This window comes from Drosophila eugracilis, unplaced genomic scaffold (genome assembly GCF_018153835.1).
Source record: "Drosophila eugracilis isolate 14026-0451.02 unplaced genomic scaffold, ASM1815383v1 contig_1897, whole genome shotgun sequence".
Taxonomy (NCBI): Eukaryota; Metazoa; Arthropoda; class Insecta; order Diptera; family Drosophilidae; genus Drosophila; species Drosophila eugracilis.
The window spans coordinates 2,096,813-2,124,074 of NW_024572751.1; the positions used below are offsets into that span (position 1 = coordinate 2,096,813).

Below are 27,262 nucleotides of genomic sequence, written 5' to 3' on the forward strand. Positions count from 1 at the left end.
TTTGTTGGCTTGCATTTTCCAGCTGCACCGCTACACCGCTGCAGAGCTGCACGCGCCGCGGCAGTGAATGTTGTTGGCTATAATGGAAAAGGAAAATTTAACCTGAACTTTCTTTTTTTGTGTACTGCTGCAGTGTCAGCCACAATGGCAACTGCGATATAAATAAAATATAAGTACATACACAGATATATTCATGTGCAGCTCGGCGCTTAAGGTCTGCAGCTGAAACCCGTTGGGCTGTTATGAGTTAGTTTTACTCTTCATTTTTGCCAAACAAAAGCAAAAGCCAACCTGTTGATATGGCCCGCCACAACAATAGAACGAAAAAGCGGTTCACAGGCCTTATCCAATCCCGATCCGATGCACTCGTGGTCTTCGCCTGAGAGGCTGCCTCTCTGCGCTGTGACCATTCATATGGGCGGGACTTGGATTCGAGGTCTGCGGGGCCATTGCAGTGAAAGTGTCGTTTCTCATGTTTTCTGCATGGCTGCAACTCCCAAAGCAGCGAATATAAAAATTTAATTAAATGTCAAATAATTCAACATTCGGCGACTGATCACATTTGCATCCCTAAATGCACTGCCACAAAACAATGTGAAATATGCATACCAATTTGCTGAAAAAGTCATGTTTTAATTTTTAACATTAAATGAAAACGACTTTTTTGTACCCTTTACATAAAGAGTAAGAGGGTGTATTGATTGTTGAAAGTATGTAACTAGTAGATGGAACCGTACTCGTTTTGGTAAAGATCTTTTGATCAGGATAACTAGCCAAGTAGATCTAGCCATGTCCTTCTGTAGGCCAGGGATCTAGTGACAGAAAGTTTGAAATAAATATTCACACTATAGGAATGTCTTATTTTACCTTTAAAAAGAATAATAAGATTAAGGCTAAAATATCTTTCGTTGGCAGGTGAGTCCTTGCCAGTTGAAAAATTGTGACCTAGATGGCGCTATTTAAGTGATGAGCCGTCATCTAACTGGCAATGGGTTTCTTATAGTTTAAGTATAAAAATCTATAGTTCGTGTTTTGAAGTTATTAAGTAAACAATTTACCTAAAATGTTAATCTTATATAAAAGCCGAAATGCAGTAAGAATTTTTAGTTGGAGGAAAAGGTAAAATATATGCTGGAAATAAATAAATTATATAGTCAAGATCAACAAATTAAAATAGTCATATAACATAATAAACCTTACCAGTATTATTTTCACCTTCAGTGTTAATAAACTATTAAACACAAGATAATGTATAAAAACATTTTTAATAAGCTTCGAAACAAATTTCTATCAAGACAGCATTTGGGTTAAGTTCTCATCATTGAATTTTTCCTTCAGTGAACTGCAGTCAGAGATTCACGCAATGCGTGGCTGCAGATGGTTCCCTGCCAGCAGATGCATTTAAAATTCGCTTTCACTGGCACAAGACGGTCTGAGCTGAGCTTTGGCTGATCTGGAAAAGCGTTTTCACGCGACTCGACCGACCGCCGGGCTGCTGGGGCCCAATTCATAAGCGCATTTTCATTGCATTTTCACACATTCATAACACTTTAATTAACTATTTTCAACACTTTCGTGGGGTCCGTAGTATTCGCATCCTGCTCGCGGTCATTTGCAGAGATCCGATGCGAGCGATCGACTCGCATTTCGCATTTTGGACTTCGAAGTTCGCATTTGCAAACTCTCTTTTGCCTGGGGATGTGATGATGACTTTCATTTGCCTGGGCTCCTGGTCACTGTCTATTTGCGTACTTTTACCTGTCTCAGCCAGTAAGTTAATCACTTCGGCCGGTTACTTATATAGTTAGTTGGTTGGGGACAGCTGTGGGTCGAGCTACTGGTGTTTGCCCGTCGATAACTCAGCCTGCTGGACGCCAATGGAGTGCTTTGCCACTTGGCCATGGCAGCTGTTTGTTTTGGCCACAACTTATTTGACAACGCATAAAATTTGCACATCCATCGTGAAGAAGGGCAGGCCGCCGCCGCCGCATACCACACATTTCTCGCAGATGTATCCGCGACTTTCCCTTTTCTGAATGGGGTTATGATTATTATTATCGGCACTGTCACTGCCAATGGTCGCTGGTTGCTGACTTGGTTTTGGCATAGATTCCCTGTCCCCAGAATGTGATCAGTTTTTGATCAGAATATCTAATGACCACACACAGAGAAAATACAACCGATATCAATTTGTCATGGTCATCTTTATTTTAACATGTTATTTTTCAGGTTGATCGAAGGAATCAAATCTTTCCTTATGTTGAAAATATATCTATTCAGCTAAATTAATATTACTGATAGCGAAAAGAGCAAGTGATTAATAGCTGTAATTGCTATAACCATCTAGATTATAAAAGTGAAATTGTTAGCATTTAAATTGATTATATCGAGTTTTTTTTTCTTTTCTATTTCTGTCATACCCAAACATATTTAAATAATTTTAAATTTTTTAAATTTGTTCAGATTTCAGCTGATAATCTAGGTAAAAATATAGAATGTATAGTATTAATCTATAGGCTTCCTAGAATGATTTTGCTATCACTGCTTTGAGTAAAATTAGCATAGAAATTTAATAATTTGAAAATCAAGTTAAGTCCCAATATAAAGAAAGATTTTAAACAGCAATACTAAAATCCATTAATTAAAAATTTAGCTTAAATATTTTAAAGATTGTACAAGCCTTTATAAGAAAACTAAAATCTTTTCTAAAGATGCCCTAAGACTCTCCTTATAAATACCTTGAATACCTCAGAAGTACCTTTCTCGAATGACGGTCTTTCGGATATGCAAATCTACCGTTCTGTTCATCTGAGCCACCTCGCTCCAAGCGCTCGACTGAGCTTGAAAGGGAAATGCTTTTACTTACTTTTACAAAAACTCATTTTCAATTAATGCCCAGACAATTAAGATTACGACTACGATTTTCGGCACTTTTTAGCCCGCTCTCCGCCGAGTAAAAGTAGCTGCCAGTGGTTTATTTCGCTGGTTTCCCATCGGCAGGAGGCTGCGACTGTTGACAATGTTACATGAACTTCGGGCGAAAGCAGCGCAGCGGCAGCGACAGCTTACAAATTACAGTAACAATGCTTTTCCAGCTGCCGCTGCTGCTGCTGTTGCTGCTGCCTGTGTACCGGTGCAGCGCAGCCAACGGCGAAGCCGACTGCGCATTACCGTTGGCCGGCCAAACGAAAGACTTAAGCGAGAAACTTGCACGACTAGTTTGGGGGAACCGCTGCTGGGGGAGAAGGGGGCTGGTGGGGCGAAGAAATGCTTTCGCAGCAGATGAGCATGCCGATGCCGAAGTCGCTGCTACTGCCGCCGTATATAAATTGTCGTGTGCGGTGGAAAATTGTATCATTCAATCCTTAACCGTCTGAGCAGCTATACGGCAGCAGCAGTCAGCCAAAAGCGAGAAACACACAAAAAATACAGTTTTCCATCCAAGAGAAAGTGCGTTCGCCGCCGAACTACGTGACAGTGTAGTGTGGACCCACAAAAGGACTATCCTAAAGAACCCAATCCAAAATTCGTGCAAGAACAAATCATAAAAAAACCAAACCAATAAGCAAAATGGCAAGCCATAAAGTTACTTTCGGTGTCTTGTGTCTGGTCGCCCTGAGCGCCGCCCTTCCCGCCGAGGAGACGCGTGGCCACGCCCGCAACGCCATCGGCGGCGAGAATGACATTATGGATAGCATCTACAGCGACTGTCTGCGCAAGGACTCCGTCTCGTGCGTCAAGTACAAGCTGTTCAGCTTCGTGGACAAGGTGCTCGGTGCCCGCGACCAGTTCGCCCTGACCGAAGGTGTAACCGTCGTCCGCTCCTCGGATGCCCCACAGCAGGAGGCTGCTCGCTCCATCTCCGGCGACGAGTCTTTCGAATCCCTGGCCCTGAACCGCATCAGCAGCTTCCTGAACTCGCACACCATCAAGGTGGAACTTAAGGGTGCCGATATCGTCCAGGCTGTCAGCTCCACGGGCCGTGCCCTCGAGGATGCCTCCGAGTCTCTGTTCGGCTCCAACGACCCCAACGCCCCCGAGGAGAGCCGTGGCAAGAAGAAGAAGGCCGCCAAGATCTTGGGACCCATCCTTGCCCTCGTTGCCCTGAAGGCCGCCGCTCTGCTGCCCCTGCTCTTGGGTGCCATCGCCCTGATCGCCGGAAAGGCTCTGCTCATTGGTAAGATCGCCCTGGTGCTGTCCGCCGTTATTGGCCTGAAGAAGCTGCTGTCTCAGGAGAAGCACGTGACCTACGAGGTGGTTGCCCACCCACACCACAGCAGCAGCCACTCGACGAGCCACGACTCGTACGGCAGTGGCTACAGCGCCGATGCCGGAGCCTCCTCGGCTTCTTACGGCAGCAGCGGTCACGGTGGCTGGGGACGCTCCATCGATGCCCAGGACCTGGCCTACGGTGCCCAGAAGCCCGTCCAGGCCTAAGTCACTTGGCCAAACCACAAAATCACTCAAGAAGATGAATCAAAATCGCGAACACACACACGACTCGAGCTGCAGAGCTCGACCGAGACTCTCGAAGAGGAAAACACAAACATTATTTATCGTTCGTTTTAATTAATTTATTAATTTAATTTATTTTATTTATTTCTCCAAGCAATGAAAACGAAAAAGATTGAATCACAAAACACAAACAGAAACACGCAAGATAATGTTAAACCGGACAGAAACCAGAATCAGAACCATATATGTTAGTTGTTAAAACTGATGAAGCTAAAGTTAAGTTTGTAAAAAGAGCGGCCAGCGAGAGTTAACCCACAAGTTGCAAATACTCAGCCTTAAGTCTAAGCTCGCACAGCACTTCCCCGAACCATCAGCCACTCGATCACCCCAACTGCATCTCTATCTAATGCACTCTCATCCATCTGTCTCTATATCTATATGTCTATGCCTATATCTATATCTATAACTATATCTATATCTATATCTGCATCTACATCTCCATCTAATTCTATCCACCTATCTCTATATTTCTGTGCTTCCATCTTAAACTGTATACTGCCTATACCAAAACTCTGCCGATTGCCATGCAATCTGAGCAACGTACAAATCCTAACTCTACAGTCTATATCTGTACTCTATACTCTGCCTGTTCAACTATGTTCTTCACATGCAATTCTAGTCTTACAATACAACAACACCAGCAACAAGCATGCCTACTATTAGCTTTAACTCCTCTAGCCCTAACTCTATCTATCTTTCCGTCAAGTCTATCTGTCAAATCTATCTATCTACTATCCTTCATTTTCTCGCCTTCAACTGAGTCATAGTTTTGGTCATTCGCATGCCATCACTTGCCATAGGTCTCCGAACACACATCGCCACACCAAACTGAACTCATTTTCCGGCCAAACTTCAGAGCCACTATTTCCTCACTCGACACTCGACTTCCACTTCGACTCTTCAACTTTCTCATTTCTCCTATCTGCCATCTCTTTTCGCCGTCCTCTGCTGCCTCTACATCTGTCACTTTCTAACGCTCTACTTTCCCAAAAAAAAAAACAACAAGAAAAGCAAAAAACAACCACTGCTACTCATACATGCACACGCACACGCCTAGTAATTCCCCCTAATGTTAAAAATATTTTTTTTCAATATTTTAACTCCTTAAGCGTACTTTATGCATCCGAGCGACTCGGACCGCTTGTCGGCCAGATTGGTGTCGGGCTCGCCTGCTCTGTGGACCTAAACAGATCTTTAATTATCAACTTAAAGATACCTTGTTTATGACATTTGGAGGGCTCTCTAGCCATCAGGCCGCAAGTTTCGAGTCGCCAGCACGTCGTCTACTTTAATTTAAATATTTTAAGCAAAGTCGTACGGCGCTTTCACAACTTTTTACTCCGGCAACAGTAGTAAGATGATGATGATGATGATGAAGACGAAGAAGAAGCGTGAAGCTGCAGATGTGGGCAACTCACACAGATCACAAAACTCACTCACAAAAGAATGTAAATTCCATAGATTACAATACCCCCTCTCTATCTCTTACTCTCTGTCACACATATGCATGTCATTTAACACAAAAAATGAAGAAAAACAACACACAAAAAGTTGAAAAAAAAACACAAGCAAGGAAGATTAATAAATAAAAAATCAATGAAAAATCAAGACAAGTCTCTATAATTTATGGCATACCACGGGGTGAAAGCGAAACGACAAAACCGAAAGCTTTATGCATAATTCCACAACGAAGACGAAAACTGGCCGTTGACAAGTCCATCTTAGGTCGAAATGCTTTCATTTCAAGTGAAATTGATTTGCGACCCAGTTGCCCCAGCGAATCTCAAAGATTTGCCCGTTAATAGGTGTAAATAATTATGACTCCGGTCTGGCCAAGACAGGTTAACGAAAATCCAATAAACCCCGCTGGCTTCCGATGGCAATAGAAGCTGATGCTGAAGCTGAAACAGAAACAGCAAAAGCAAGACCAACTCGGCCACCGACAGTGAAAGTAAACAGTTAGGAAACCGAAACAGCAGCCCCAAACAACCGAACGACCACGACTGCAGTGAAAAGTCTGAAATTGTGGCACATGGCCAAGACCAAAAAGCGTTTTCCAAGCCGCTCTAAATGTGGCCAAGTCGCCAAGTCGCTGGCCCACGAATGCCCGGGCGAAAACAAAAGACAGGTTAATGCGCATTAATGTTAACAACTCATTTGAGCAGCTGCCAAGCCTGAGCAAACATTGACTGACCACTGTCAGTCTTTTTACTCTCTAGCTAACCCCCCTGCTCACTTAATCAAATGGAAATTACGAAAATTTCGGGCTACGCTCGGTTGGAAATGATCTCAAAGAGACCGCTTGGTGCCACCAAATGTCAGACGAGATTTAAGAAATACCCATTTAGGAGACTTACACGCGATTATGAATGCTTTTTGCTTTCGGCTGTTTTCGTTTTAAATTAAATTCAAGATGGAGAGTGCCACTTGCTGGAGAAATTTGTAAGTAGAAAATGTATTTAATTATTTGATATTTACATAGGATTGAAAGGTAAAAGCGTGAGATTTGAAATGCTTCTGCTACCTCCTTATTGCTACCAACTGAATCAGAAACTAAATAGTATCAGGTAATCCTATATTCATCTTTAGTTTAGCGGTTAAGAACAGCTTTAAAGATCAATATACTAGCAAATTATATTAATTTCACTCTTCATCCACTATATATCCTGAAACCTATACTTCATTCAGCCGTTATGTCCCACAAAATGCACAATCTAAGAAATTGTTAACGTTCTGCGGCTACTATCCAGCCTATTTTCGATTCTGATAAATTTCGTTTACTGCTGCTAAACATGGTAGTATATGCAAATCGACTAACCAAAACGAAAGCCCGATCCAGTGATTTGGAGCGAGCAACGGTTGTGCCGCTAGAGAAATGCCGCCTCGGTGGCAGCCAAACTGGTGCAGCATCAGCACTCTGCCTCTGCCTCTGCTGCACCAACAGCTGCACTGGCAGCAATTTCACATTCTGAAAAACCAGATAAAAAACCACAAAATTTGCAATAATTCATAAGAAGAGTTAATGGCTGCGAAGGAGAATCGTGCAGAGTGCCCAATTTGAAAGCAATTTCACTGTCAACTGGACGGGGGCAGTAGCGGTGGTGGTGTAGATGCCTGGAAGGGCGTCGTCGCAATGCAGAATGTGTGTGCAGAATGCTCAACGAAATGAAAACGAGTTTGGGAGCTCCGAAAGCAGGTCACCAGAACGTAGACAACGACCAGGGGCGGTCCCGAAGCCAAAGTTGATTGTCGGCCTTGCAGCACTGCGATTTGCAGCTGGAAAAAGGCAAACAGAAACCAAAAAGAAAAACATATCATGAAAAAAGGAAAATAAACGAAATGAAGAGCCAGGTTGCCTGCCTGGCTAATAATATTATTAGGCGCTTGCCATTATTGCCGCTGTCATAATTTTCCGCTCCAGCACGTTTTTCCCACACTCGACACTCGACGGTCGACGGTCGACCGACAGACAGACAAAGCACGCATCTGAATTTATGATTACACCAATTGTTGGCGTAGTTTTGCTCACCGGGCATTAAATCAACTGAGCGCATTTACGGGCTTTCATTGCTTTTGATTAATTGAAAGTTAATTGGCCACGAGCCCCGCAAAGCCGTGAAACAGTTTTGGTCACTCGAGCGTTTTCCCGGCACGCCTGATTTGCCGCCGCTTCTACTACTGCCGGCGTTTGTGGTCAATTTAAATTACGCTATTCAGTTAGCAACAATCGGCCGCAATTATCAAACGGCCGTTGCATCGCCTCAGCGGTTATGTTGCACGTTGCGTGAGGACTTTGATTAGCAGTTCAATTTGCATTGCAGGTGAAGAGCGCTTAATTGCTTTCATTGCTGTGCAGTTGAGCGGTAAGCGGCCTAGTGGCTTTGTGTACTGAGCTGTCTCAATTTAAGGTTTGACATTTAAGGCATGTGGTATCAATGTTTGCCAGCAATGTGACATTAAGAGTATAAGTTATCCCGATTACGGTCATCGATCTGGGGTCAGCACCGCGTATGCGTCTTTGGCACCACGGATTTGTCGGAGAAGTCTATCATAATGCCTGCCTTCTACGAGTGCATACAATCAATACTGTATCCAGCTACATCAATACCTTTTGCCTTCCGTGTCAGTTTCTGAAAAGAGCTCTTACTGTCTAAACAGACTAGCAACAAATAAAGCAAAAAAATATAATAAATCGACTTTTTTTATAATTTATATATATTTGTCGTACACTCAAGGACAAAGTGATGATGAACTTTTAAGCACCTATTCTGATAGTGGGAGTATAGATGTATAAAATAGCGCAATTGTATTTTTATACCATATTTTACTAATGACAATGATGTGTATCATCTTGATAATGCATATAGTAAAAATTTAACTATTAATAAACTTACCATTTTCTTGTCATTTTCCTGGGCATACAACCTTCTTAAAGAAGAAAACGCAACCACTTTTATATATTTTTTATAACGCTTATGGCATGATATAGGAGATCCAAAGCACATTTTCTTCCACTATCTTTTAAGCTCTGTGAATCCGACATAATTTCCAGCTAAACACTTTAAAAAGCAAAAGTGTAAAAAGTTAAATATTACCCCTTTAGCACCTTTTTACATTTCCCACTTGACAAATATTTAAATGCTACCTGTTACCAATTCTTTCACGTTTGTTTGCTGTCTCCACCTCACCGCCAACTCATAAAGATTTCAGTTATGAAACGCCACCTTGTGGCCATTTCTCCAAACCATACGTGGTCATATTAAAGCTTCTCTCGACTTTCGTTAACTTCGATCGAGTTCGTGTCTTAACTCATTCATTTCAGGAGCAGCACTTTTTCTTGTCAGCACCAAAAAGTAGGCAACAAAAATGGAACTTGTCAAAGTGCACAAGAAAAAAGAAAAGTTTTCGCCAAATTGGGTGACGACAGTGAATTTGCCCCAAAAGTCGTTTGAAAGAAAAACCGAAAATGCATATGTTTACGGTCTAGTAAATCGGATGCAAAGACAGCGAGGAATGGCAATGGCAATGTAAACAACAGTCACGCACGAGCTCAATCGCTTAGAACGAGCTAAAAAGTGGGAATATAATTGCAAACGAAACTGCATTTCGGCGGCTTTCGCAGCGAAATCACGAAAGCGCAGCTTCACTGGCCAACAACATCTGGCTAATTGCCGTGATATTTAGACTAAGACAAAGCGTGTGTTTTTTGTGTGTTTCAGTTTCAGGCAGCCGGCCGACATGCGATTTATCCGGCACAGGTATAAAATGCATAAGACCCACCGGCCAGCACTCAGTTGAGCACCCAAAGAGCAGCGCCCGGCGTCGACTCTCCAGTATATGCCTCACCTCCAGGATCGCCCAAAGATCCTCTTCTCGTCCAGCATCGAATAACATATCCAGCCCAGTCATGATCAAGTACGTGTGGCATGTGGCAGCCCTGATGATCGTCTTCTGTTGGCTCTCGAGTGCCCGCAGTGCTAGCTACCAGCATCAAAACCTAAATAGTCTGGGTTCGGCACCCAAGCCTCAGGTCCAGACCAGTAACCCAGGTATGGGTTCCACGGGCTTCTGGAAGGACATGTCCCTGGTCTACCGCATCTACCAGCAGTGCACGGGTGAAAATATGTCCGTTTGCCTCAAGGTCAAACTGCTAACCGGCTTGGAAAAGGCCTTCAGATCGGCCAAGACCTTGTCCCTAATGGAAGGCATTCAGTTCGTTAGTTCTGGTGGTGAAAGTGAAGAACCCAAAAGGGCACCTATCAATGAACAGGACATTGAAGCCGTCTTGCCAAGAAGCGTGGATGCCAAGGAGCAGGTCCTGAACAGTATGATCATGAAGCGGGTGGGCAACTTCCTACAGGATCACACTCTGCAGGTAAGTAACCATTGAGAATGTTATATTGTTGGGCAGAGTATTCTTTACTCATTTGAGACCTCAGAAGGTGCCAAACAAATTCTTTAAAATAAAAATTATATTCCTTTTAAAGTATCAAAACTACTTTTTTTCGATGAACTTTTAATCTTATTAAGAGCTCTTTAGAAATTTTAAAAATGTTTCAGAAACGAACTGCTCCCCTTTAAGGAGCAGTTGAAAAGTCATATACATTATTTTATAAATTATCTCTAATTTTCTCACACAGGTGAAATTTGACTCAGAGGCAAATTCAGTGGAGGGTCGTAAGAAGAAGGAGAAGAAGGGCAGCGGCGCCATGATCATGATCCCCCTGCTGCTGGGTGGCACCATTGTGCCCCTGGCCTACGGAGCACTGGCCATGTTGGCGGGCAAGGCGCTGATTGTGTCCAAACTGGCACTAGTCTTGGCCTCGATCATTGGCATCAAGAAGCTGCTAAGCGGAGGAGGCGGCGGAAAGGAATCCTCCCACGAGGTGGTCGTTTCCTCGGGTAGCCACTCCGGCTGGGGACGGGAACTAGACACCGCCTACAGTGGCTGGAAGCCGGCAGCTAAGGAATCTGCGGGCAGCGCCAAGAGCCTGTGAGCTCGCATTTGCATTTGGAAAGAGATGGAGAAGCTCGAGATAGAAGATCCGAGAGATTTTGTGGAGAGTGAACCAAAGAATCGAGCGCCGCACGAACTGTCTGACTAATGTCTAGTTTAATTTGCCTAATCGATCATTAATTTAACGAACTAAATGTGTGTGTTAGGTTTAAGTAAGCGTTAATTAAATATAGAAAATTCTGCTACCCGAAAATAGCAACAAGATGATTTGTTTTTTGTGTCAGGGCCGCTCCCTGAACATGAATTTATGATAACAATTAAAGTTCCATTGAAACGGACTTACGTGCGTGCCAAAAATGGCAGACGAAGCTGCTTCGCTTTCTACCAAGCGCAGTTACATACATACCTTAGGTACTTACAGCTGCGGTTAAAGAAATAGTGACGTTTGCGTGGAGTTTAAATGAAATTAAATGAAATTCAAGAACAACGCAGGGTTTTATATGTTCTAAAACTTCTATTTGTAATTTGCTTGTGTAAAGTTTCCATTTCAAATCTCTTTATTTAATTTCATTTTGAAATCCACAATGCCTCTGTTGACCTCAACTGCAGGTGCAACTTTGGCTTAGCTTGCATTTTCTGAATGCAATATTCATAGATAAAATATTCCTGGGCACTTTCCTAGCTTCTCTGCCCTGAGGGGGTTTTCCTCCTCCCCATTGTTGTGGCTGCCTTCTTTGATATGCGACAATTTCACTTTTGGGCCACTGCACGAAATATTAATGAGCTGCTCAGCGTAGAACATTGAACCTGGCCAACAACATTCCCAGGCCCCTCGGCCATAACGTCCACTTAAGTTGTGGGTGCCCTTTGCTGGCGGACTACTGACGTCATTGGGCCGAGACTTTCATTAATTGAAAATTACCCAAGCGCGCAGGGCAGTGGCATGTAAACAGCGCCGGAGCTGTAAACTAAAGCCGGAGCTGAGCTGCCTTCGCCCGGTTACCCGGAATTCCGTGCCATCCAAGCGGAATGAAAGTGAAACTTTAAAAAGGTGTCAATTTTGAAGATGCCACTGAAAAGGGCCGTGGCCGAGCGGTTGGGTGGGGCCCAAAATGGGGATTGTTTGGCTTGAATGTGCGATGCTTTAAGGTTGGCTTTTGGCTTTATCGACAGAGCGAATATTTCGCAAGCCGATTTGGGTCAGCCGGCGAAATGGCCGGGCGTTGCTGGGCGAGAACGGGGGCCATCAGGAGATCAGGCTTGCAAATTAATTGAGCACACTCTAAAGTGAAGTGAAGTGTACGTACTCGGCTTATAACATTCGGCTAACTAGCCTTGCCATCGAATTAAAATCCAATTACTAATCTCTCTCAAAAGTGCTTAACTAAATGCTTGCCTTTTCACCATAAAAACCGTAACTATAATTTTCAGATTATTTCAATATTGCATCATACCGGGCTTGAAGTGCCGTAGTTTAAATTGAATAAAATGTTAGCAATGAAATTACTTTTTCACTTTCGTTGCGCACGCACAAAGTTAACATATTTGCTGAGTTTTGTCTTTGAATGTTTCTGACTTGATGACGGAATGATAGATACTCTTTAAATGGATTTAAAGATAAAAATTTCAAAAATAATAATCTATACTAAACAACCTTTTTACAAATAAGTATTTCTTTTTATTCTAATTTTTAGTTTAACTAATTTATTTTTATGGTTTTATTGGTTTGCATTGCTATTATTATTATTATTATTATTTGTAAATGTATTTTTTACCTTAATATCTAAGCAATGGAAATACTATTAGGTCGTTGTAAATTTCTTATTTAAAGGGCATTTGCTGTCAGAAATGTGACAGCGGCAGTCACATCCATCTATGTCCACGTGCAAGGCATTTACATATTCCATCAACGGATTTTGGGCTCATGTTGCCGCTTTGGATAATCGTCTGCGAAATGTCGAATGGCTTTGCATCTAGATGCGAGCTTTGTGTGTTTTATTTTCTATACTTGATTGTCAGCGATGTTGTTTTGGGCAGCATGCAAATCTGCCGCGTAGCTTTCTTTCGGGGCACTTGTCTGGTCTAATGCGTAAATTACCAGCAAACGATAGAGCGATGAGACGAGAAACAGACGCTACGACGTGTGGCAATTTTCGAGTGCTGCAAATTAAAGCGACATAATGCCAATGAAACTCTCGTGCGAGAGTCTCTGTGCAACTGTCGAGTGGCGATCGGATTGGCATACAAAACTGCAGATACATTATGCGAGATGCTTGCTGGAGGCACAAACAAACACATAAATAAAAAGCAAAATTAAAGTGAAATTTCTTCCACCATGCCGCCGCAGTGCCAGCAAACTAGTTAATTTTCTATTTTACTCCAATTCGAGTGGCGGTTGCTTTCGACCAGCGTCGGCCATCTTAAATGGTGCTCTTGATTAACCGCCCACCACCCACCCCCTCCCAGATTGCCGTACTATAATGCATATATATATATCTGTTAGTCAGTGTGGGTAACTGCAATTTGAAATGAAACCACTGCAGCACTTTCTGCTGCACCCGAGATTTACCCAGTGCTGAAAGTGTGCCATCATCAGGTGGCGCCTCAAAGGTGCCTCGAATACCTTAACCACTGCACAGCTCATTAACTTCACTCAGTCTTGCTGAGAACATAATTGCATGTGCATGATGTAAGCTTACAGAATTTAAAGTGGCCCCCAAGGCACGCTCTTTTGATAGTAATTATTTTGCACTTATTTTAAAGATTTTGCTAATTTATATTGCCATTTGCATTGAAACGAAGAAACTAACTAGACCCATTTTTATTTAAAAGGGGAATAAAGAGGAAAAGTATAGTAATGTGACAAATAGTTAACATAGTATAATAATATCAGAAGAAACCATGAAAATATCCCAATAACTGTCATTATAAGATGAAATTACTAAAAGTAAGTAGATAAAAGTTTAATTTTAAGACTTTTCTGTTTTTAAGACATTTTAATCATTTTCAGCTGTTAATCTTATTAGTAACCATCGGCTTATAAGCGCAATTAACAGCTAAATTTGACAGACAGACATTATTTTCCTAAATCCTAAATTAAATAAGGCTTAAAAGTAAGTAAGATTTAAAGATAAAAAGTCTGTTAAAGGTTTTTGGATGAGGTTTCAAACTGACATGGTATCCTGGGTATGAAAGATTTATTTACTTTCATTGAATCCTGCCGACAGTTAATACATCTTGGCTTTCTCATTGATAAACTAACAGCAAGTTTCTCCCAAATTAAAACTTAAAGGTTTCATTCAGGTAAGTTCAATACATAAAGGCTCAATACCCTTATGGCCTTTTTGCAAGCTTTAATCGTAAAATGTTTATTATTGACAAGTTAATTACTTTGCCGAAGGTGATTAGTTACTTTCCCATCACTTTCTTCTTCCCCAAAAGGCTTGTCTCAATCTAAGCCCCTGTAAGTTAATCCAAGTAACTGCAATATTTAAAGCTGGATGATCAGTCTATTGGCCGAAGTACAATTGGCCCTCTCCTTCTCCTTGAGGCAAGCAAACAGGCAAACAGGCAAACAGCTAACTGCCGCCGAAGTGTGTTGACAAACAACAACTGCCAATCCGACGAGCTCTGCCGGCGTGAACGCCGACTGCGACGCACCTGTCCAGGTGTCGCTGCTGCGCCTTGAATGGCCAAGACCAAGACTCGGACTTCGGCTGCAACCTGGCGAGGTTCGTCGTCGGGTTGTTTATTTAAATTCTAAGCTCGGCTACTGTGAGTGGGATGCGTGGCGAGAGGGGGGAAGGTGTTCGGACCACTTGCGGAGCGCTAAAGCGACAACAACTTAGCCAGCGTTGTCGTTGTCGTCGCTGCTGGCTAACGCTGCTGCCGCTCTGCTGGCCGGGAATAAAACTCGATCCGCGTGCGTCTTCTAGCCACAGTTTACCGGTTGCCTTCTGACCGACAGATCGAACACGCCAATCGAGCGCAGTGCACTCAATCAAGTGAACACTCTCAATCCCCAAGACTCGCCAGGAAGTGGCAGGATATCCAATCTGCGAGCCAGTGTCAAGTGTTTGTGTGAAATATAACGAAAAAAGGAAATATCCATCCGGAGCCATGTTCAAGTTTGTGTGCCTTTTTGCTCTGATTGCCTCTACGGCGGCGGCTGCCTCGGAAGCGGACAGCCTGCTGACCAGCGCCTTAAAGATGGTCAAGGACTGCGGCGAGCGGTCGATGGTCTTGTGCATGAAGGTAAAGAATTCAGTGGGACATCTCCCAAATTAAATTGAACCTATCCTAATCCAAAATCAAACCCCAAAAGGAGCGAGCCCTGCACTACTTCGACACCGAAAACGGAGATGTGCGGCTAACCGAGGGCATTGCCCTGGTGAAGACCGATGAGATACCGGTGGGTCGTTCCCTGAACGAGATGCAGCTGCCCGAGGAGGTTGAGGCCAGGGAGGCCGAGGTGGACTCTCTGCTGGTTGAGCGAGTGGCTCGCTTCTTTGGCACCCACACTCTGCAGTTCAAGGTTCCCAAGGACTCAATCCAGGACATGCAGCGCGCCCTCGAGGAATGTGAGTATCTATGTTAGTTTGTAGTACGATTGGATCCATCAGATCCCACATAAATTACCGTTCTGGTCTGGCCAAGTCGTTGCCAATTTGGGTTAGTAATGCAAGCGACCAGTTCGGGCAGATGGCTCCGACACAAATCCTGTTTTCACTGTTAAGTCGCCGCCATATCGAGGTCATCCTGTGATGGAGCCACATGGCCAAGTAGCCACATAGCCCAACAGCCAGATAGCCACATAGCGGTGCATTGGCAGCTGGTTATCCAGATAGTTGGCTATTAATTGCACTTTAGTCAGCCAGTTAGCGAGGCTTACTTTCTTTTTGTGCGCAGTGGCTGCAATTTCCGATTTCGAATTTCTAAACTCAGCCACCCAGCCAGCCAGCCATCTAGCCAACTAGCCAGCCGCATAGAAAGCGGTCGATCCTGTTCGCTGGCTAATTATCTGTGCTCCAGTTGCTAATGAGCGGTCAGCTCTGGTCCAGCGAAAGTAATGCAAATCTCGAATATGTTCCCTCTTTGCAGCTCGCGGCAAGAAGAAGGAGAAGAAGAAGTACCTGATGCCTCTGTTGATGCTCTTTAAGCTGAAGATGGCCGCCTTGCTGCCCTTGGCCATTGGTTTCCTGGCTCTGATCTCCTTCAAGGCCCTGGTCATCGGCAAGATCGCTCTGCTGCTGTCCGGCATCATTGGACTGAAGAAGCTGCTCGAGTCGAAGAAGGAGAACTACGAGGTGGTGGCGCACCCGCACTACGAGCACGAGCACAGCTACGGACGCTCGCTGCCGGCTGATGACTCCCAGGCCCAGCAGCTGGCCTACGCGGCGTATAAGCAATAAGCGTCATGCCAAATAATTCTGAATGCTGAGGCAACCGTAATCAGTGCAATACTCGGAGGGCCGTCTAATTTATTCTATTTATTTAATTTATTTGTATAGCATAGTTCATGCCAGGCTTACACACTTAAGGCGCCATCAAGAGAAATAGAAGGAAATGCAAAAACGAATCCAGAACCCACAGCAAATAGGTTTAGGAATTAAGCAGCTAAGCAGCAAAGCAGCTGGGGCTAAAGACCAAGGGGGACGCCTGGCGCCGTTAAATCTAATCTTAAAATGACTGCAACTCTTGTATTAATACTCAGAGCTTTACTGTTTAAAACTCTACGCTTAACTCAATTTAACTCTCAAAAACTAAACTATTAAACTATATAACTAAACTGCCTAACTCTGAACTGCCGCTAGGCGCAGGAAGAGCCCCCTGGCCAAGCCCCTTCCCACAAATCAATAAAAGCAATGCCGCATTTATCTCGAACTTGGTGTCTTAGTGTTTCACTGGAATATCACTCATACGCAGCGAAGTGCTTTCACTCTTTCACTCTTGCACTCTTCCACCGGCTAAGGCGAACTGGGCCAGCGATATCAATTGCATGGGCGACACACAAAATCACGGACCAAGATTGCCGGATTTCACTTGAGCCAGCCAGGCGTGAAGCATGGGAGAAGCCTCAGCCTCGGCCTCGGTCAGTCATACAGTCCAATATTCGAGTCATACATATCCAATGTCGCTCCAGAAACTGGCTCACATCTGAACATCTCGGGAAAATCTAATGAAAGTTGCGACCTGCTTTTTGCTTTTTTTTATTTCTTATTTTTTTCTGCATTCGCAGTGCAACACGTACGCTCCAAACAAATTGGGTGTGTGGATGGGAGCGTGGATTCCAGTTCCAGTCTGGAAGCACGCCCCACAGCTGCAATTTATGGATATGGCCCGACGACATCGCCATTCGGCATATAAATGGCCAAAACCGACGAAACTCAAAGCTCAAAATGGCCAAAAGGTCTTTACGGCCTGCTCTTATGTCTTCTTTTTAGTTTCATTGCTAACTATTTGTAAACAACTGCAGGCAACTGGCCGCGAATTTCAAGTATTGGCGGTGAAAGTGTTTATTAATACAATTTCTTTTTTGTCGCTGCGCTTTGCAATTGGAAATTTATTAACTGTCGGCCATTGCTCGCCGACCCACCTACCCGCCTACCAATAAAACGAAACAAAACTTTTACAATATTACAAAAGTTTTCGACGGCAACCGCAGAGATTAAGCCGCAAATCCAGGGACAAAATTCCTTGAAATCTGTCTAGGACGTCATTTCATACTTGGTCGGAGACTGATTTTCCTGAAAGTTTATCTTAAGGCTCTTGTCTGCTCAGCTTTGCAGGTGAATTGGGGGAGTTCTTGCGTTCGCCAAAGGACCTGGGGTGTTAAGTTGTCAGACACTTTCTTAAGGGCATATTCAAATTTCCCCACCACCCGAAAATACCGCGAAAATACGTTTCTGTAGCTGCTCTTGCAATCAAACCTCTTGACTTTCTGGCATCACCAAGCCAGAGTTTCAGCTTTTATTGCCTCTTCTTAAAAGTATGCAATGGTTTTCACCTCGAACTTAAGGGGATTATTAAACAAACTTTATATTGCTCTTCAACCTGGGACTATCATGGTTGTTAAACTGTACAACTGCTTTAATCTTTATAAGTCTTTATAATGAATAATTACATAATTTCTTCTTCTTTAATGTGGAAAAGGTTTCACAGATTTAATGCTACCTTCTTTCTAAAGATAGTTTAAAGTACATATATAAATAATCAATAATATGTTAATATATGACTTTAGATCTAATGACAACATTTTTAATGTTATGTGCAAAGGCATTTTATGGCACCTAAGACTTTAAATAAAGAAATAAATCATATATTAAGTTTTCCTAACATGGAATTATTTTTCAAATGTCAAGTGCTATGATTGTATTTTTGCAAATAAGTAAGTTCCAATATTATTGTGATCCGTCGACTTTATTAAATAGTATCTGCTGTACTTACGAAATAAGCTGTTTCTCTCCCTAAATTACGCCCAAATCGTGTTGAACAAATTCAAATTCCCCTCCAAAAATGTATCTGTTTTTCTCCCTTTTTCTGCTTGTTTGTTTTGTTAATTGACTTGCGGCAATTTTCAAGTTTTTCTGTTTAAACGATGGAACATTTCTGGTAATTCTCTAAGCGTCTTCGTTTATTTAATGGACCTAAGTGGCATTAGCAATGGTAATTGCAGATTTTCGGAGAGGTCCGAACGGTGGCGCCTCCGAGTATTTCATAATTTTTGTGGAATAACAATAACCCCTTGCATAATGGCCGAGATGTGCGAAAAATTGGCCACAAGTCGACGAAGCTTTGGGTCGTGTGCACTGACCATGACCATGCCGGCTTAAATGAGAAGCAGACGAAGACGAAGAGCCGCCACTTGGCGTTGATGTAAAACAATTTCCGTTATTGGGCCATGTGCAAAAAGGCGGCGCGTTAGCTGAATGGGAGCAGATTTGGCCAAAAGACCAGTTGATATTGTATAACAAGATGAGGTGGATATAAAACAGAAGGGTCAGTTGGCCAGCGGGCTCAGTTGAGATCCAAACACTTGACCAACATGTCGCCATTGGATATCGTGTTGCTCCTGTTCAGTTTCCATTTCCTCCAAGTGATTGCCAGTGACTTTTCCGGCATGACTTCCGAGTTCAAGCAGTGTGTTCGTGGCTCTCAGAAACCCAAGTTCAGTGAATGTCTGGGAAGATCCGCTCTGAATTTCATCCAGAGATTAGATGAAAGCGAAAACATAAGATTCGTGGATGATTTTGTTACCGTGAAAAGTGAATCTCCTGCAGTTAGATCGCTGGCAAATGTCCTCGACACAGATCCAGTGGATTTTCGTGGCATTCTGGAGAACGCTGGCGCCGTGATGGGTCAACGAAGTCTGGAGTGGCATATGGATGGTCTCTATCCTGGGCTTATGTTTAAAATTGGGCCCACAGCGGATGCGAATAGTGTAGCTGAGTTCGTCCTTGATAATGGTGTTCAGGGAGAGCGACAATTTGGATATGAGGATCCCGCAACAGGTAAGATAAATCATTTTTCTTGCCTCCTTGGGCAATTTAGTGTCCAAAAGGTGTATGCCAATTAAAAATATAATTTATTTTTAATTTGCAGGTCGTCTTTTGGCCAAGCAGTATCTACTCCCGTTTCTGCTGGGTCTGAAGTTCAATCTGGTGGCTTTGGTACCCCTGCTTTTTGCCGGTATTTGTCTACTCCTCAAAAAGTCATTATTTTTGGTGAAGTTGGCGATATATGTGAGCAGCTTTTTGGGGCTGGGTGGAATTGTGGGCGGATTAGGAGGCTTAGGTGGCCTTGGTAGCTTAGGTGGTGGTTTTGGAGGCGCTAATTTCGGCAGCTTTGGCGGCTCGAACTTTGGTTTCGGCGGCTTTCAAGGGCACCGACCACTAGGCCATTTTCCTGGAAAAACTACGGTATTTGGCCAGGGCCAAGATGAGTTCCACCACCAGTACGATGTACACGAGTCATCTCCATATCGTCGCGCTGAGCGAAAAGTAAGATTCGAACAGCCCCGAGCGGCGGAAACGCCGGTGCAGACACCACCAGCCAAAGCTAAACCAATTACCCAAGACCGCTTCTACGACTTTGAAAACCAACGCAGGCCAAGTAACAAACTATTGGCAGCCAGTGTGGAGCAGGAGGAGGGTGAACTGCTGAGGAGAAACTTTCAGGATCCCCATGGAATGACGGGATGGCAGGCTGTGGACGTGAGATCGCTGTAGGGCCTCAAATGCACCTAGCAAAATGCCCATCTTTTGTATATAAAAGTAGGAATTTCTTATTAAGTTAAGTAATTTAACCACACTTTACCTAAACTAAGAACTTTAGAATGTAAATATGTCAGAATATGAAACTATTCATATAACATTAATAAAAACTCTTGTCAAATTATTCAAGTTTAATGTATGACTGTGATTTTTGATAAGATTTCTTGTGGTTGAAGCTGCTCAAACATTTTTCAGACTGTATCTAAGCTGTATTTAGCCAAATACAGTGAGTGCTTTCCAAAAACGAAAGTTAACTTAACCGAAAAATTCGGTTTCAGTTTTCATTAGGTCAGGGTTCAGCAAGCAAACTTCTGAAAACATTTCTGTTTGATTCCTATCAAGAGAGCAGTGTCGTGCTTTGACAAGCGGGTTAATTGCTACCCTCTCGGAAAAGTTAAAGGCATTATAAATAGCAGGGTCAGGCCAAGTGTCTGGGTTATTTGTGCTTCAAGAAGCGGTTAAAGAGGTTTCATTATATACCAAAGGAATATGTGGCGAGTGCTTTTGCTGCAGTGCGTGTTTCTGGTTAGTTCGGTCCTGGCTTTAAGCCACAAGGGAAATGAAACTTCTGGTGGTACATCGACTTTCCAATGGAGTCCAAGAAGCCTGGGGAGGATTATAGCCCACTGCCTAGGAGGTTCGGAGGTGTGGGAGTGTCTGGGCTCCGAAAGCGAGCACCTGCTGGATGTTGCTACTACGGATAACAACACCTGGCAGATCAGCGAGTATTTAAGCATTGAACCACTGGATGGATTTCGGAGTCAGGAGAGGAGTCGGATGGATACTGGACTAGCAGGGAAATTACTGGAGCTGGTCCAGGGGAGAGCTCTGCGGCTTCAGCTGCCACGGCAGTTGACCATTTCGAATGCCATCGATGACTTTGGCAGCGAACTGGGCTTAGATCAAGGTACTTATGCGAGCGTAGATGATAAAGTCGATAAGTTTTTAGGTGGATTTGGTAGTTTCGATGTGCATGCAACAACCTTTGATAAAGATAAGGATAAAGATAAAGATAAAGAAAAGAAAAAGAAGAAGAAGTCTAAGAAGAAGAAAAAGCCTAAGAAAAAGAAAAAATCTAAGAAAAAAAAGAAGAAAGACAAGAATAAAAATAAAAATAAAAACTGCTCCAAAAAAACAGGTCGCAAAAAGAAGGACAAAGACAAGCACATGGCCATGATGGGCGGCATGATCATGATGGCCACTCTGGCCCAAATGTTCCTAGGCAAGGTCATCCTCATCGCCGGCTCCGCCTTCATAATGGCCAAGATCGCCTTGGTCATCTCCCTGCTGGTGAGTAGAATCTATCCTTAGAACAGTTCTGTCCAAATTGTTGGCGCTACGCTTCTCTTCGCAGGGCAGTCTAAAAAAGGGTTCGACTGGACACAGTGGTAGTAGTGGCGGTGGTGGCACGGAGCATGTCGTGGTTCACTCCAGCCACGAAAGTGGCTGGCATCGCAGCATGCCGACACATGATTATGCATCTTCGCAGTTGGAGCAGATGGAGGAACCGCCACTGGGCAATCAAATGGAGTTCTACCAGGCGTATCAGATGGAGCCACTCAAGCGCCGCCTGCATCAGGCGGAGAACACAGTGCAACAGGCACGCCCAGAGGCTACTAAACCCACTCGGGGTTTCTTATAGATGATAATTCTAAGCTCCTAGTGTGTCCATAGAATAAAGCACATTTACGATACTAGTGGAATAAGCCAGTAAGTCTAAGAATAGTAAGAATTATTTGAGGGCAAGCAAAACGGAACTGCAAACTTGAAATTCTTTTCTTTTTAATGCTCGCTCTGTGGTAACATAATAACTACGGTAACTAAACTTAAAATGGAGGGCTGTCGAGTGTAAATACAAATTCATATAGATTGGACTAAGCGGGGCTTCGTGGGATCTTTGGATCTTTGGTTGTAGAGCTGCTGACCCCGGGAGGACCTCCGCGACTCCCTTATCGGGACCCTTTGCCGGCGGGCGAGGAGGATGCGCCCACCTGGGGCATCCAGGCCTGGTAGGCCTTGTCCTGCATCATCATCTCGTCGTCGATGCTGCGATGGTAGGATCCGCTATCATGACCACCTGTATCATATTCGCCCTGGTGGCTGGACGAGTAGGTGTGACTCTGCTGGACCTGCGGATGCTTGACGATCTCGTAGGTGGTCTTCTCACCGCCATCGTGACCCACCAGTTTTTTCAGTCCAATTATAGCGCTGATTATAAGTGCAATCTTGCCCACGATCAGCGCCTTTCCCGCCACAATGGCGATCGAGTGGTACGCCATCTTCAGGATAGCTGTCTTCAGCAGAACTGCGGCGATGAAGGGTCCCAGATACTTCTTGTCATCCTTCTTCTTGCGACCCTCACTTTCGCTGGATGGAAGAAAATATCCCATCAGATGCTGCAGCCAATCTTGGCCATTCCGTTCGCCAAATCGCAGCAAGCGGGGAAGGTTAACCTGCAGCTGGTGGCTGTGGACAAAGTTCAGAAAACGCTCTAGCAGAAGGGCATCCAGACTCTTCCCGGACATGTGCTCCAGATCACGATTGCTAAGCTGGCTCTCGACCAGGCTGGAGCGGCCACTGCGCGTATCCTGGCTGACCGACTCCCGTCTCACCAAGCTCACGCCATCCACGATCCCCAGCTGTTGGACCTTGAGAGCGCGGCCCAGGAGGCGTACTCCCTGGATCTTGCAGCACCAAAATATATCCTCGCTATCCGCACACTGCCCATAAACATGTCGCACTGTCCGTAGCAAGCCGCTCTCCGTGGAATTCGGATTGAGATTTGTTGGTGCCTCTAAGGCCCAGGCCTGGAAGGCCGCCAGCAGCAGGGCTATGAGCAGACCCAGACGCGAATCCATTCTGTGCGTGTCCCCAATCCTTATGATCTCTTTCTCTTAGTTCTCTCAATGTCGTCTTGCTGCAGCCGCTAGGAAATCTCTTGGCCAACTGATCTTGTGCGCCAGTTTGTCCGCCAAATTTATACACTTTACCTTGCCACAATTAGCCAGGCAGCCGTTGCAGCGGGTTTTGCTTTTGCTGCAGGCGTTAAAGCACTGGAAAAAATATATATACTATAGTAAATAGTATATCTGTTACACTATCATATTTATTCTTGCCTTTTTGGGGTAAAATTTTATTGTAATAAAACTTACTTAATGGCTTTTCCAAATAATATTAATTAAATCTTAAGATTATTAACTACTTACTTTAAACTAACATTTAATTCTTCTCAGTGCAACAATAGCTGGTGGCTATTCAGAGCGTAGTATGCATGATGAGTGCATGCGGCAGCTGGCAAGTGGCTGCCACTGCAAGCGAGGCACTAAGCAAAGCTTCGCTGCAGATTTAGTGCAATCGGCAGGCCGGCTGTAGGGGGCCAGTCAATCTCATTGCTCATTGCCGTAATTAGCAGATCTGGGCAATTATTCCAGTCTTTATATCGGTGGCCCGGCTTAATGCAACTTCCAAGCACCTTCGACGCCCACTTTCATCAGCGGCAGCTGTGAAACCGAGGCGAGAGCCGAGATCTTCTCCGATCTTTGGCTTTCGATTGCACACGCAAAGATTCGGGCATACATACTCGTATTTATTAGGCAAGCGCATCGAAACCGAAATGAATGCTGATTGGGTGGAAAATTATAGAATCACAACGAGATGTGTCGCCGGCAGCAGGAAAGTTAATGAAAGTGCCAGCCACGAATTATCCTGGCACGGATTGTGGTACAGCCATGTACTATGGATTAGTGATTTGTGAGAAGAAAGCATGAAATTATACTCAACCATAAATTTTCACCATATCTAATTAGATTTTTTGTTTATTTGGAAGTTTTATTTAACATATTTAATATTAGGTATTGCACTTTTAGACTTGACATAGACTTTAATTTATAAAAACATTATATTTTTGCCATGCTGAGATATATAATATATTAAATATATTAAGGTACCTAGTTAGTATTAACCAGAAAGTCAGTTCATTATTATATTTTGTCTAAAAGGCCTTCTTGAAAACCAACTCTCTTAAGGAAAACTAAAGTTTCATTGATATTAAAGCTGAAATAGTTCTTAAGCTCTTAGGCTTTGTCACTCAGAAATAATTTTTAGCAAACATAACAAAAATCAATCTGAAGGGATTTCGTGAAAGTCAGTTCAATTGTTTGCTAGGTACATATAACGCAAACAGACTTTATTGGTTTATTAAATCAACTTCAATTTATAGAAATGTGGGCTTTGTTTATTTACCGAACTTTGCGTTATAAATTTAATCCAATTTAATTATAATCCCACTCTTTCAGCTTTTAAAAAAACGATTAAATTAAATTAAATTAAAACTTCTTGTTAATATAAACAAAGGCAACTGTCAGCTTAAAGTTTAAATTTATTCCACGAAAATAAAGCAGCTTTTTCAGCCCGGCCTTGAATACAATTCAAAGCCTACCTTTAGGCTGCCCAGAGAAAGGTGAAAGTTTTAGCCATACATTTCGCAAAGTGTAGCAACTGAAGCAACAAACGGAGCAACACCTCCACGACGACTCATGCATAATTTATGCTCGGCGCTTCTCATTTATGAAATATTAATTAAAAAAGCCGCGCTGACGAACATCTAATGATGGGATTTGCAATTTTATCGCTACCAAACACGCCGCGGATAGTCGGACACGAAAAGTGTTTTTCTTTTCCAGCGGGAAAGTGCATATCTCTGCATAAGTTTGGGCCCGTTCTACATAGCCAGCCGGAGGACAAACATCGCATTCTGCGAATCACAATTCAAATGCAAAATGCAAAAAACACTTGCCGCTGCATAATCCGCCGGCGATAATTTATGATAATTCGCGTTTGGCTCACACGCAATCCGACTTTCGACTGACTACTATCCCCTGCTAATAGGCCGAAAACTGCAGCAGCCCACAATTTGCAGTAATTGGCGTTTTGTGTTAACAGCGAGCAAACAACCGAACGCTTAGTGATCGAAGGCAATTGCAGAGCTTGCAGTGAGAAAAAACGATCTTTTATGGTGAGTGTTTCAGGATCACACATTTTGTTTTGACTATGAACAAAAATCTTAGAATACAAAATGCAAATTTGTTTTTTAAATGATTCAAGGAAATCAAAGAGATAGATTAATCATATATAACTTAACATTTATTAATCTAGATTAAACACAATTTTTCTCCGCGTGCACAGACGAATAACTCTGGAAACGAACTTGGCCAAGATCGTCACGAAACTTTTCCCCAAGCCCGGGCGATTTATTTGGCCTTTGTCTCCGCGTTCGACTCAAACTCAATAAGGCAGAATACACAATTCTGTGGCCATTTGGGCTTGGGAACCTTTTCGCCACCGAACAATTGCATAAAAGAAAAGCTCTCTTAGCTTACCTTGGATTTTCCATTGCCGGTGAGTTTTTCACTTTCACTCTGTGTTGACATCGAAGTTCGCCCCCGCCAAGAAAAGTAACCAAGTGGTAGATGTGGGCGCACAGGTTGCCATGGCTGGAGGGCAGCGGTAACTCGCAACTCGGAACTTGCAACTTCCACCTCTCCTCTCCTCAATCAAATGAAGTGCCGCGGGCCAATTACGTTTCACTCTGACCCCTGGACAACTGATGAACTGCACCGCAGCGTGGAAAGCCGGACCGTAACTATCGGATCCGATCGGACCAACTGCCTGCTGTCTTGATGAATTTATTATACGCTTGTCCCGAGCTCTTTCCTTAAATTATACGTCTGTCTGTTTGTTTGGTTTGGCCCTACACAAAGCCATTTTCACTTGCCCTAAGCCGCCAGAGTGGAGAACTCGGAGTCAATTCAATTTGATGTCTAATATTTCGCTGGCAAATCTCTTTAGCAGGCGGAGCAAAATATTCTGTGGCGAATTTCAATTTCATTCGCCCTGCGGCCAGCGACAAGGAACTCTCTTAACGTGCCGCATTTATTTTTGTTTCGGAAAACACCGCTTTGCATTTGTTTGCCGGTGAAATTATCCGACGAAATCCCGAGGCGTGGGCCTGTCGTTGTTATAGCATATTTTGGGCACCGACAAAATTCAAAAAAACTAGATTCTGCTTGGGGCACGCTGAAAAATTTATATGACATGTCATGGAAATATGATACTGCTGAAAAAGTGATTCTATTTTTTTACAATTTTACTATTTAAATTCAATATTTTAAAAGTTAACCTACTTGCTTAAATTTTCAATGTTAATCATAATCAAATTTCGTTAATAAAAACTTAAGAATTGTAAGCAGCTTAAAGTGTTAACTTACTTGGAAATCAATTTATTTTTGAATTAATTATTTTTATACTATTTACTTTTGTACATTAAAATCTTAGTTTAAATTTAACCGAACTGACTTAATACTAAGAATTATCCAATAAACTTTGCTTATAACTTATAATAACGTAATAATAACTCGAACCTTTCTTCATTAAATGTACAAAATAATTTAAGTGTTTTCCAAAAATAAGTTTATTAATAGCTTTTGCCTACCAATTAGAACCTTGTCCTCATTAATCCCTGTGGTCCCGTTTGTAAATATTCCTCCTCCATAATTTAATCTGCGGCATGGCAAGGCCTAAAATATTTCAATATTAATATTTAGTCTTCTTTTGTGTGGCACACGCAATATCCCATCTGTCTAACTAGACCTATAAAAATATCCATTAAAAATCGTAAAATTGTTAATTTAAAAATAGATTTTGGGCAGTTGTTTTTTCCGTGTGGTCTTAAGCCTGACAGTTTATGAATAATGTAATGTGATTTAATCTGCTGCATAACATCGCTTAAACTATTTAAATATTCAACGAATTTTATTATATTTATTCAGTGTTATCCCCAAATTGTAGGTTAAAAATAGATTTCCCATCAGTTAGATCCTGTTACTGGTTTATTTCCGTGTGGTCCTTGATCCGCCAGTTTATAAATACGTCACCCGCACAATTTAAATCTGCCACATACCACTCAATTAAGGCGGCACCTTGGGAATACTCGGCAGCAATTTGGGGTTTTGGCAATGCA

At 43.1% G+C, this 27,262-nt stretch overlaps 6 protein-coding genes across 6 annotated transcripts; 5 read left to right on the forward strand and 1 right to left on the reverse strand.

Annotated features, from left to right (window-relative positions):
- Nucleotides 1-3,349: 3,349 nt before the first annotated feature.
- LOC108115390 lies at nucleotides 3,350-5,625 on the forward strand. The gene has a single exon (XM_017226826.2). It carries the CDS (start codon nucleotides 3,571-3,573, stop codon nucleotides 4,435-4,437), a length of 867 nt encoding a protein of 288 aa, XP_017082315.1. The 5' UTR covers nucleotides 3,350-3,570; the 3' UTR covers nucleotides 4,438-5,625.
- A 4,212-nt stretch (nucleotides 5,626-9,837) lies between these two features.
- Nucleotides 9,838-11,206, forward strand: LOC108115274. Its single transcript, XM_017226633.2, has 2 exons — nucleotides 9,838-10,390; nucleotides 10,656-11,206. Exons 1-2 carry the CDS (start codon nucleotides 9,923-9,925, stop codon nucleotides 11,010-11,012), a joined length of 825 nt encoding a protein of 274 aa, XP_017082122.2. The 5' UTR covers nucleotides 9,838-9,922; the 3' UTR covers nucleotides 11,013-11,206.
- Nucleotides 11,207-14,900: 3,694 nt separating this feature from the next.
- Nucleotides 14,901-16,855, forward strand: LOC108115251. Its single transcript, XM_017226608.2, has 3 exons — nucleotides 14,901-15,226; nucleotides 15,297-15,552; nucleotides 16,073-16,855. Exons 1-3 carry the CDS (start codon nucleotides 15,092-15,094, stop codon nucleotides 16,381-16,383), a joined length of 702 nt encoding a protein of 233 aa, XP_017082097.1. The 5' UTR covers nucleotides 14,901-15,091; the 3' UTR covers nucleotides 16,384-16,855.
- Nucleotides 16,856-19,016: 2,161 nt separating this feature from the next.
- Nucleotides 19,017-20,199, forward strand: LOC121529795. The gene is made up of 2 exons (XM_041817791.1): nucleotides 19,017-19,482; nucleotides 19,574-20,199. The coding sequence occupies exons 1-2, from the start codon at nucleotides 19,017-19,019 to the stop codon at nucleotides 20,197-20,199; spliced, it is 1,092 nt and encodes a 363-aa protein (XP_041673725.1).
- A 508-nt stretch (nucleotides 20,200-20,707) lies between these two features.
- Nucleotides 20,708-21,984, forward strand: LOC108115275. Its single transcript, XM_017226634.2, has 3 exons — nucleotides 20,708-21,151; nucleotides 21,383-21,534; nucleotides 21,599-21,984. The coding sequence occupies exons 1-3, from the start codon at nucleotides 20,734-20,736 to the stop codon at nucleotides 21,884-21,886; spliced, it is 858 nt and encodes a 285-aa protein (XP_017082123.2). The 5' UTR covers nucleotides 20,708-20,733; the 3' UTR covers nucleotides 21,887-21,984.
- A 209-nt stretch (nucleotides 21,985-22,193) lies between these two features.
- LOC108115282 lies at nucleotides 22,194-23,102 on the reverse strand. Its single transcript, XM_017226642.2, has one exon. It carries the CDS (start codon nucleotides 23,100-23,102, stop codon nucleotides 22,194-22,196), a length of 909 nt encoding a protein of 302 aa, XP_017082131.1.
- Nucleotides 23,103-27,262: the final 4,160 nt, after the last annotated feature.

Excerpts from the sequence above, each read along its gene's own strand:
- LOC108115275 (XM_017226634.2), top strand. The coding sequence starts at position 20,734 with ATGTGGCGAGTGCTTTTGCTGCAGTGCGTGTTTCTGGTTAGTTCGGTC. Across the intron at positions 21,152-21,382 it reads CGAACTGGGCTTAGATCAAG|GTCGCAAAAAGAAGGACAAA; the intron begins GTACTTATGCGA and ends CCAAAAAAACAG. Across the intron at positions 21,535-21,598 it reads CCTTGGTCATCTCCCTGCTG|GGCAGTCTAAAAAAGGGTTC; the intron begins GTGAGTAGAATC and ends TTCTCTTCGCAG.
- LOC108115274 (XM_017226633.2), top strand. The coding sequence starts at position 9,923 with ATGATCAAGTACGTGTGGCATGTGGCAGCCCTGATGATCGTCTTCTGT. Across the intron at positions 10,391-10,655 it reads TACAGGATCACACTCTGCAG|GTGAAATTTGACTCAGAGGC; the intron begins GTAAGTAACCAT and ends TTTCTCACACAG.
- LOC108115251 (XM_017226608.2), top strand. The coding sequence starts at position 15,092 with ATGTTCAAGTTTGTGTGCCTTTTTGCTCTGATTGCCTCTACGGCGGCG. Across the intron at positions 15,227-15,296 it reads CGATGGTCTTGTGCATGAAG|GAGCGAGCCCTGCACTACTT; the intron begins GTAAAGAATTCA and ends AAACCCCAAAAG. Across the intron at positions 15,553-16,072 it reads GCAGCGCGCCCTCGAGGAAT|CTCGCGGCAAGAAGAAGGAG; the intron begins GTGAGTATCTAT and ends CCCTCTTTGCAG.
- LOC108115282 (XM_017226642.2), bottom strand. The coding sequence starts at position 23,102 with ATGGATTCGCGTCTGGGTCTGCTCATAGCCCTGCTGCTGGCGGCCTTC.
- LOC108115390 (XM_017226826.2), top strand. The coding sequence starts at position 3,571 with ATGGCAAGCCATAAAGTTACTTTCGGTGTCTTGTGTCTGGTCGCCCTG.
- LOC121529795 (XM_041817791.1), top strand. The coding sequence starts at position 19,017 with ATGTCGCCATTGGATATCGTGTTGCTCCTGTTCAGTTTCCATTTCCTC. Across the intron at positions 19,483-19,573 it reads ATATGAGGATCCCGCAACAG|GTCGTCTTTTGGCCAAGCAG; the intron begins GTAAGATAAATC and ends TTTAATTTGCAG.